A 10,584-nucleotide genomic window follows, 5' to 3' on the forward strand; every position below is an offset into this window, starting at 1 on the left:
TCCTTTTAATGCCACTATCGTTATCCCAGTGGTTTGCAAACTTTTTTGACCCGCGACCCACAAAGAGGACTGGTACAATATTGTGCAATATGCGTGCACACGCAAACATGAGCGCACAATTGCTATGCAAATGTAGCCTGTCATTACAGCCATAAAAGACAAGGTAGGCTACAGAAACAAACTGCGTTTTACACCTGCATTTGGAGCTGAAAGTCATCTCATGTTAGCAGGCAATATCATGTCACTTCTCTGGAGTCCAGAGCAGAATCAAGTAGGGATATATCATGTCACTTCTCTGGACTCCAGAGCAGAATCAAGTAGGGATATATCATGTCACTTCTCTGGAGTCCAGAGCAGAATCAAGTAGGGATATATCATGTCAGAATCATACAGCTACTTGTAGCAGAGGAGGTTGCAGGATCAGATGGAAAGCATGTGCTGTCTGCACCAGCCATCACTGTGGAGGGCAGCCTGCCTGCAGAGTGCATATGCTTGTTGCCAGCCGGGTAGCCCTGTTCTTCCTCACAAATATCATAAATTCACCATGTTAAATCTTCATCCTATGATATTGAAGGCAGTGTGATTTAACAGCTGCTTATCTATAGACATATAGCCAGTAGGTACCCAAACAAAGCCTGTATGAAATAGGAAAATTATCAATCAAATCACCAGGTTTTGGCAAAGAGGAGTCGGTGGTAGAGACGAGGTGGTAGTAGATTGCTGCTAAACTGTATTCTATATGGATGATAAACGTAGGCCTACTCTGTTTTTGCCAAACTGGAGGAAATGAAACACATACTTTTTTTTGCTGACTGTCATTGAAAGATTAGTGGAATCTGTGTGGGTAGCTGGACAGGTAGGATGACTGACAGTGAAGGTGAACAGGTGATCACGGGTCAGGTGACAGAGGAATGGATGAGACTGGGGCAGGAATTCCTTTAACCATAAAGTGGTATATTTACTGGGTAGTCTGTGCTGCATAACAAAGGAAACAGAATAACACGTATCCAATCAAATTCATAATCAAAAAGACCAAATCATAACAATCATTCATTATTAATATAATTAGGTAATTCAGCAATTCAGTTAAATAAGAAGTCAATAGGAATCGTCCTTGAGTCATTTAGGCTCGTAACTATTCAGCACAATCATTAGAAGAATATAAATAATTCAATCAGTGATTGGTTATTCAGTCTATAATCCCCATCAGTTTGATATCAGAATTGCTCAGTTCAGCAAACAATGACGTTTCATATTTCACCCTTTCAAGTTTGTCCTTATGTGTACATGTAATTTCATTACATATTAACCATATATCAAATGGCTTAATTGGCCTGTGATGATCTGTAGGGCCGTGATCATTGACCATTTACATCACACAATAGGTTTGAAGCGTGCGCTCCAAGCCGCGCTCCGCGGTAATAACTATAAACAATAACTGATTGCCCGCTCTCCCGATCGCAACAGATAGTTCAGATGAAAGGTAACAGATTCGGTGGATTTACGTGGATTCATGGACGCACAGAACGTCTGGATTAGACGGAGTTAAGGAAGAGAAAGCAGCGAGATCGGGCGATGGCGATTTCCTCCTTTTAATGAGTTGAGATCTGTCGGACATTTCCACCTGATCTAATTAAAGCGCCCCTGACCCAGCTGAGCAAGTGCCATGAATTAAAGGATTCCTTCCACCAACTCCATGGGCCTTTTCTACAGTCATTGATCAACAATCAAGACGTGCAACGTTTTGGTTCTGAAGCAAAGATGAGAATTTATAAAAGACTTGCGGGCAGTGGGTTCAGAACAACACACAAAAATATATACACTGCTCAAAAAAATAAAGGGAACACTTAAACAACACAATGTAACTCCAAGTCAATCACACTTCTGTGAAATCAAACTGTCCACTTAGGAAGCAACACTGATTGACAATAAATTCCATATGCTGTTGTGCAAATGGAATAGACAAAAGGTGGAAATTACACTCCCAATAAAGGAGTGGTTCTGCAGGTGGTGACCACAGACCACTTCTCAGTTCCTATGCTTCCTGGCTGATGTTTTGGTCACTTTTGAATGCTGGCGGTGCTTTCACTCTAGTGGTAGCATGAGACGGAGTCTACAACCCACACAAGTGGCTCAGGTAGTGCAGCTCATCCAGGATGGCACATCAATGCGAGCTGTGGCAAGAAGGTTTGCTGTGTCTGTCAGCGTAGTGTCCAGAGCATGGAGGCGCTACCAGGAGACAGGCCAGTACATCAGGAGACGTGGAGGAGGCCGTAGGAGGGCAACAACCCAGCAGCAGGACCGCTACCTCCGCCTTTGTGCAAGGAGGAGCAGGTGGAGCACTGCCAGAGCCCTGCAAAATGACCTCCAGCAGGCCACAAATGTGCATGTGTCTGCTCAAATGGTCAGAAACAGACTCCATGAGGGTGGTATGAGGGCCCGACGTCCACAGGTGGGGGTTGTGCTTACAGCCCAACACCGTGCAGGACGTTTGGCATTTGCCAGAGAACACCAAGATTGGCAAATTCTCCACTGGCGCCCTGTGCTCTTCACAGATGAAAGCAGGTTCACACTGAGCACATGTGACAGACGTGACAGAGTCTGGAGACGCCGTGGAGAACGTTCTGCTGCCTGCAACATCCTCCAGCATGACCGGTTTGGCGGTGGGTCAGTCATGGTGTGGGGTGGTATTTCTTTGGGGGGCCGCACAGCCCTCCATGTGCTCGCCAGAGGTAGCCTGACTGCCATTAGGTACCGAGATGAGATCCTCAGACCCCTTGTGAGACCATATGCTGGTGCGGTTGGCCCTGGGTTCCTCCTAATGCAAGACAATGCTAGACCTCATGTGGCTGGAGTGTGTCAGCAGTTCCTGCAAGAGGAAAGCATTGATGCTATGGACTGGCCCGCCCGTTCCCCAGACCTGAATCCAATTGAGCACATCTGGGACATCATGTCTCGCTCCATCCACCAACGCCACGTTGCACCACAGACTGTCCAGGAGTTGGCTGTTGGCTGGATGCTTTAGTCCAGGTCTGGGAGGAGATCCCTCAGGAGACCACCCGCCACCTCATCAGGAGCATGCCCAGGCGTTGTAGGGAGGTCATACAGGCACGTGGAGGCCACACACACTACTGAGCCTCATTTTGACTTGTTTTAAGGACATTACATCAAAGTTGGATCAGCCTGTAGTGTGGTTTTCCACTTTAATTTTGAGTGTGACTCCAAATCCAGACCTCCATGGGTTGATAAATTTGATTTACATTGATCATTTTTGTGTGATTTTGTTGTCAGCACATTCAACTATGTAAAGAAAAAAGTATTTAATAAGAATATTTCATTCATTCAGATCTAGGATGTGTTATTTTAGTGTTCCCTTTATTTTTTTGAGCAGTGTATATAACACACCACCGCCGAAATGGGCATTTTGGAGACTGGAAGGGCAAATGGGAATGTGCTCTGCAGAGGGAGAGCCCTTTCTGTGCACGTACCTGGCTCTATACGTAAACATTAACCTCCATCGTGACCAAAACTACTATTTTATCCCGTATGTTTGCAGGATTTATAGCGTGACACCAACAGCAGTTAGCTACCAAATTCTAGCAGACATGTTACTTTAGCGTTAATCAGTGTGGTTAGGTGTTCGGTGTAAAATCACATGAAGAAGAGATGTCCAAGTTGATTTAGATGGAAGACGTGATCTGAATGCGGTAGCTCTGTAGCTAGCTAGCATAGTAAGCTATGCTCTTCTATTTAAGTTACCTGGTGAAGCTATAATGCTCGGTCTTTGCTGCTGCTGGCTGTTTGTGATACTTTCTAACCACGTTGTTGGTATGGACAGGATCCACTTTGAAAAGTAACGTTTTGCTGAAGCCCTCCTTCCATTGTTGATAGCCATGAAAGTTTAATGTCCCCCGCAGATTGACGAGTAGATGTCACATTCGCCCGCATTGTGGCCACAAATGTATCCCACTTTTTAAAGCGTTTCATTTGCGTGGCCATAGAGTCACATTTGCACAGCAAGTGCTGCTACAACCTGCTACCACACAAAGCGTGGCCATCTTGATGAATAAAAATGCAATTGCTAGCTAGCTCTATCCATAATACTAACCCACCAGGTTGTTTTGTTTACCCACGAGTACAGTGCATTCGGAACGTATTCAGACCCTTTTTCTTTTTTCCACAGTTTGTTACGTTACAGCCTTATTCTAAAATTGATTTAATTATATGTTTTCCTCATCAATCTACACACAATACCCCATAATGACAAAGCGAAAACAGGTTAAGGAATTGCAAATGTAAAATCAATAAATAACAGAAATACCTTATTTACATGAGACTCGAAATTGAGCTCAGGTGCATCCTGTTTCCATTGATCATCCTTGAGATGCTTCTACAACTTGATTGGAGTCCACCTGGGGTAAATTCAATGCATTGGACATGATTTGGAAAGGCACACACCTGTCTATATAAGGTCCCACAGTTGACAGTGCATGTCAGAGCAAAAGCCAAGCCATTTGGTCGAAGGAATTGTTGGTAGAGCGCTGAGACAGTAGATTGTATAGTCATAATTTAGCATAATAATATAACTCAATCGCTGTTTGCAAAGAATACTGTTCAATGCATGGCTGAGCACGTAGTTGCGTAGAAAAGGCGAGCTATATCAGATACGTTTCTTGGCCTTTTAGAAACACATTTCATGCGATTCTATTACACTCTATATGACTGGAGACATTAGCAGAATATTTGTTAAATCGAGAAAATAAATCCAGGGTAGCCTAGTCTACTCTGCTAACAATGACAAACATATCAATAAATATGTCTCCATAAAATGGGCCTAGGAGAAGGGGAGACACACAAAGTTGTCAATTATGTCTGAGTGTTGGAGTGCGCCCCTTCCGTCTGTAAATAAATACATAAACTAGAAAATCATCTGGTTTGCTTAATATTAGGAATTTGATGTATGACATTTACTTTCACTTTTTACTTTCACTCCAGGATGAATATTTAGTACTTTTTCCACCACTGACCAATGGTTTTTGAGTGAAACAATACAGTGTAGACAAGGTTATTCAGTATAATAGTACATAGTGCTGCCTACAACATACTGTAACCTTGTACTAGATGGTTTGTGATTAATTTATGCATTATTTTAATGTAGGAAATCTACTATAGGTTAAGTGCACTAATGTTGTGTAATTTAAAGTGTGCACTTGTCTACTGTGAATGAATGTTGTCAATGCTTAGCTACTTGAGCTGTTGAAATTAGATAGTTGAACAATATACAAAAAATATATATATTTCTTAAAGAAAGTGCAAGAACTGTCAAGAAAATAACTTTTGTTTCCGTTTCTCTTTAATACTACTGGCCAACTCAGATTAAGTCTGAGGCTGGTAACATCAACAGTGAGGACAAACCCAGCCTGTCTCTCTCCTTTCACACTGAGTCCAAACCTACATTCACTGAACACGAGAATGCAAGGACGGTTGCACCAAACCAAGATAGACCACAGCCAGTCGTTTCCAATGGGAACAGATGCGTCATAGTGGGCAGTGCCAAGCACGAGCTAGTACTAAATGTTTTTGTCATTTATGCATTTATGTGAATTTGGGAAATCTACTATAGATTCACTTACGTTGTGTAGCCTAATTTGAAGTGTGTACTTTGTCTAATGTGAATTAATTCATGTTTTGTTGTCAATGCTTAGCTACCAAATCTATTGAAATGAGATCAGTGCTCAGCTCACCGGAGCTGAGTATCGGCACCTATTTCAGTCCAAGTCAAGCACTGAATTAGATAATTGAACAAAAATAAATATAATATTTTTTTATATATTTTTTGAGAATAAAGCAAGTGCCAGAAATGTCAAGACTAACTTTTTTTTGTCTGTTTTTCATTGTTACTACAGGACGACTAGAATTAAGTCTGAGGCCGGTAACATCAACAGTGAGGACAGACCCAGCCTGCCTCTCTCCTTCCACACGGAGTCCAAACCTACAGTCACTGGGTCCTGATTGTGACAGTGGAGCCCAGTTTGCACTGCAGGATCCAGAGATGGTATCAGTGAAGCTGGAAGACTGCAGTCAAACACTGGAGCTGAATGTCAACATTAAAGATGAAGAAGAGGAGGAGAAGATTGGGACATCTGTTTCTCATGGTAAGAGCAGGTTCTATCTATAAGTTATCTTCATAAGCCAGACCTCCATAAGTTATCGCCCAGTCTATTGCTAGGTAGAATTCTGTAATTCTGACATCACACATGACCCCTGACATTCTATTGCTTGTGTTGTTCGTTCCAACTCCCCACTGTGCATGAAATGTTACAGTAGAACTGTTTCATGATGAACTGTTTCAGTGAGAAGGTAGATGTTACTTCATTCTACTGACACTTGCATAGTTTGACACTAGTATTGTCAGAATTTGTTTTATTAAATTCCTGTTATATAACTTTAATTACAATTTTCTTCAGTGCTTTTCAAAGAGGAACATTTAAAATATAAATTTGGTTTATTTGAATTGACTGTAATTAAAAATTGAATTGACCCCAACCCTTTTAGTTACTAACCCTTGTGATAATGAGTGGAGGATGATATGGCATGTATACATTTGACATGTATATCACACCAACTGACTGGTTCTTCTGATGTTGTTCACACAGGAGACCATGTTGATACATTATCTACATCCAGAGAGCAACAGCAGGAAGATCATAGAGCTAAGAGGTCTCACCACTGCCCACATTGTGAGGAGATTTTCCCATTTCTATCAACGCTAAAAATACACCTACAAATACACACAGGAGAGAAGCCTTATTCCTGCACTGACTGTGGGACACGCTTCACAACATCAAGGGCTCTGACAGTTCATCAGAGAGTGCACACTGGAGAGAAGCCTTACTCCTGCTCTGACTGTGGGAAGAGTTTCTCAGGATTGGGTCACTTAAAAAGACACCAACGTATACACACAGGAGAGAAGCCTTACTCCTGCTCTGACTGTGGGAAGAGTTTCTCTCAACAGAGCAGCTTAAACTCGCACAAACATATACACACAGGACAGAAGCCTTACTACTGCTCTGACTGTGGAAAATGCTTCACAGCATCATTTGAGTTAAAAGTTCATCAGAGAACACACACAGGAGAGAAGCCTTACTACTGCTCTGACTGTGGGATGAGTTTCTCTCAACAGAGCAGCTTAAAGTCACACCAACGTATACACACAGGAGAGAAGCCTTACTCCTGCTCTGACTGTGGGAAGAGGTTCTCTCATCAAAGCAGCTTAAAATCACACCAACATATACATAAAGCAGAGAAGGCTTACTCCTGCTCTGACTGTGGGAAGTACTTCACAACATCAGCTGAGCTAAAAGTTCACCAGAGAACACACACAGGAGAGAAGCCTTACTGCTGCTCTGACTGTGGGAAGAGTTTCTCTCAACAGAGCAACTTAAAAACACACCAACTTATACATACAGGAGAGAAGGCTTTCTCATGCTCTGACTGTGTGAAATGCTTCACAACATCATCTGAGCTAAAAGTTCATCAGAGAACACACACAGGAGAGAAGCCTTACTCCTGCTCTGACTGTGGGAAGAGTTTCTCTCAACAGAGCAACTTAATAACACACCAACGTATACATAAAGGAAAGAAGCCTCATCAGTTCTCTCAGGCCAGTTAAGATTAAAGTCACTCCTTCACTTCATTCTCATCTCATAAAGGAAGTGGTAACAGTGAATTTGATAACATTAAGAGAGAGTAACACACTATTGTAATCCTATAGTTTCTCACTGTGAGAGAACTGTGCAGAGGAAAGGGAGCATTATAGAACATTAGCCTATCTTTACTTTACTGATCAGTCTGCACCTTGTCAGTTCTGGTGTGTTTTTTTAGCTTCTACTGTAAAGATATTGAGATTACCTTGGATTTGGCCTTAGCGTTGAAATCCCTCTGAGGGATCTCTTGTTAAAACAATGGAGTGTGATGGTTGACTTGGTGGTACTGCTTCCCTCTGCAGTTTTCTGTGGGAATGAGCTAGTAGACACATGTGTCAGATAGAGATGGTGTGATGATCAGTTTTCTGTGGGAATGAGCTGGTAGACACAACATGTATCAGATAGAGATGGTGTGATGATCAGTTTTCAACATTAGTTTGAGTGGATACTTTTATTCCTACTAAATGGTTTTTGTTTAATGATACACAGGTTATAAAAGAAATACATGTGTTTATTAAATTGTCTTTTAAAACTAGATTCACTATTTTAGTCATTGATGATTAATGTGTTTGGATAACTGCAATGAATAAAATTGAATTACTAATGAAAAATAAATATTCTACATATATTTTTGCTGGTCAACCTCTGGGTTATCTTTACAGAAAATACAATGTTTTTGTTTAAATCATGGCATTCAAAATATATTTACATTTATCTACTCAAAAACATGTCACTACACCTTTACACATCACCACGGGGACAAGCCATTTTGCTAGCCACCTGTATTTTTCAACAATGCATACAAATATATGTTAATCAATATAAAGGACTTACATATGTTTCCTTATGTAAAACCAGTTAAATAAAATGAAAAATTTATTTGTCTATTTCCATGTTGAATAGTTGTATAAGGTGCCACAGTCCAGGGACAGCATTACCACAACAATTCAAGAATGGCCCACTTACTATTGGGGAATTAGATTTCAAGAATGGCCCACTTACTATTGGGGAATTCGAATTCAAGAATGGCCCACTTACTATTGGGGAATTTGAATTCAAGAATGGCCCACTTACTATTGGGGAATTAGAATTCAAGAATGGCCCACTTACTATTGGGGAATTAGAATTCAAGAATTCTTAGAATTCTATTAGCATTTTGGGACAAAGTAGCTCCCTTGTTTACACATGACAACACATATGTCACTTAATTCAGTGCGTCCTAGTTCCATGTATCAAACAGTTATTTCAGTTATATTAAAATCAGTCAAATCTGTAGGGTCCCCTGCTGTTTACAAGGTGCACCTGTGTAATGATCATGCTGTTTAATCAGCTTCTTGATATTCCATACCTGTCAGGTGGATGGATTATCTTGGCAAAGGAGAAATGCTCACTAACAGGGATGTAACCAAATTTGTGCACAAAATTTGAGAGAAATAAGCTTTTTGTGCATGTGGAACATTTCTTTACATCTTTACATGTTGCGTTTATATTTTTGTTCAGTATAGTTTGAACATGTAAAGTTTTGTTATGGAAAAGAAATGCATGTTTCTGGTCGATGCACCTAGCTGCCTTGTTGACAACATGACAGAGAGGCAAAGATTACTGTTTGGAGGGCTCCTCCAAATGTTTTAAAAAATGTAATTACTTGGGATTCAACACCACCACTTATCCCTGAAAGCTGAAATCCCACTGGATTCCAGCAAAGGCGGGACTTCCAACAATACCAGATCAGTAATGTGGGAGTTGGCTCTAATGAGCTCACAAATGTAATTGTTCAATTTAAATAATGTTATTGATGAAGCATACCTGTCTAGGCTATTTGAAGTTTTATATTAGATTCCTCGCATGGGGGCATCAACATGTCGTGACGTTAATGTGATGACATGCTATTTATCGTATAATTAACTGTTTATTATTACGTGATTAAATTAATCCTGTAACAATTAACTCTGTAACCTGGAGCACCACGGGAAGTTTGTTTAATGAGTTACTGTTTAAAGAGTTACCATTTCCCGAAATAACTCAAAGAACATATAGATTTCATAGCAGTCACCAATTAATTCATTTCCTCAGTCTCATTCTGAATGTCGCATAATTAGTAAATCTGCACAAACCTGGGTCTCACTAATTATTCCTTACCACACAAATTGAGTTGATTATTTATTTACTAACACGCTAAATGATAACATAAGACACATATACACAAACAGTCTAGATTATTGGTTAGAACTTACATACAATGGCAACAGGTCCCTAGTGGACCAACACAAGATGGAGATTTAAACACACACACAGAGAGAGACAGAGAGAAATTCAACACTTGGATACATTTGTAAACTATGCTTAGTTTCAGCCCTAACACCTTGCCCTGAACTGCCCCTCTTATGTGTAAAAAGTGTAATGCATGTATTTATGTGTTGAAGATCTCTGTTGGGTATCTCTTTGTGGGTCGAGTTCCGCTTAGTGGGAAAGGTTTGGCCAACGCCTTGTTCATTCGTCTTCAGGTATAAATCTCTGATTTTCCAAACGATGTCACAATGTCCTTTCTCTTAGTTGTCAGTTTCCTTGCACTCGTTCTGTGAGAGTGGGCTTCTGAGGAGGCTAATCAGCCGTGTCGATGCTCCCGACGTGGGTAAGAGGGCCGTGTAGACAACCGGTGACTTGAAAAGAATAGCCAGATGGTCCTGCTTAAATTCAACTTCCTAGATACAGTACTTAGAATAGCTACTCCACCATAAACTTGATTGTTCAGAGATTTACTTTGTCTTCAACCTCGTGTTGCGTTTCGGGGTCACGACTAGCCGTAGACCTCGGCTGCAGCGTGTGGTCAACTTAGTCTGATATGTAAATTCTTAACTCATGTTTAATACCCTAGAGT

The 10,584-nt window shown here is 40.9% G+C and overlaps 1 protein-coding gene across 1 annotated transcript in view; it reads left to right on the top strand.

The window, feature by feature from the left end:
- LOC139533047 (zinc finger protein 436-like) overlaps positions 1-9,776 on the top strand; it is a 175,541-nt gene extending 165,765 nt beyond the window's left edge. Inside the window, exon 5 of the mRNA XM_071331248.1 lies at positions 6,657-9,776. Within this exon, the coding sequence (XP_071187349.1) occupies positions 6,657-7,672 (1,016 nt within the window). The 3' untranslated portion in view covers positions 7,673-9,776. The remainder of the gene's footprint in view (positions 1-6,656) is intronic.
- The last annotated feature ends 808 nt before the right edge of the window (positions 9,777-10,584 follow it).

This window comes from Salvelinus alpinus, chromosome 10 (genome assembly GCF_045679555.1).
Source record: "Salvelinus alpinus chromosome 10, SLU_Salpinus.1, whole genome shotgun sequence".
Classification (NCBI taxonomy): domain Eukaryota; kingdom Metazoa; phylum Chordata; class Actinopteri; order Salmoniformes; family Salmonidae; genus Salvelinus; species Salvelinus alpinus.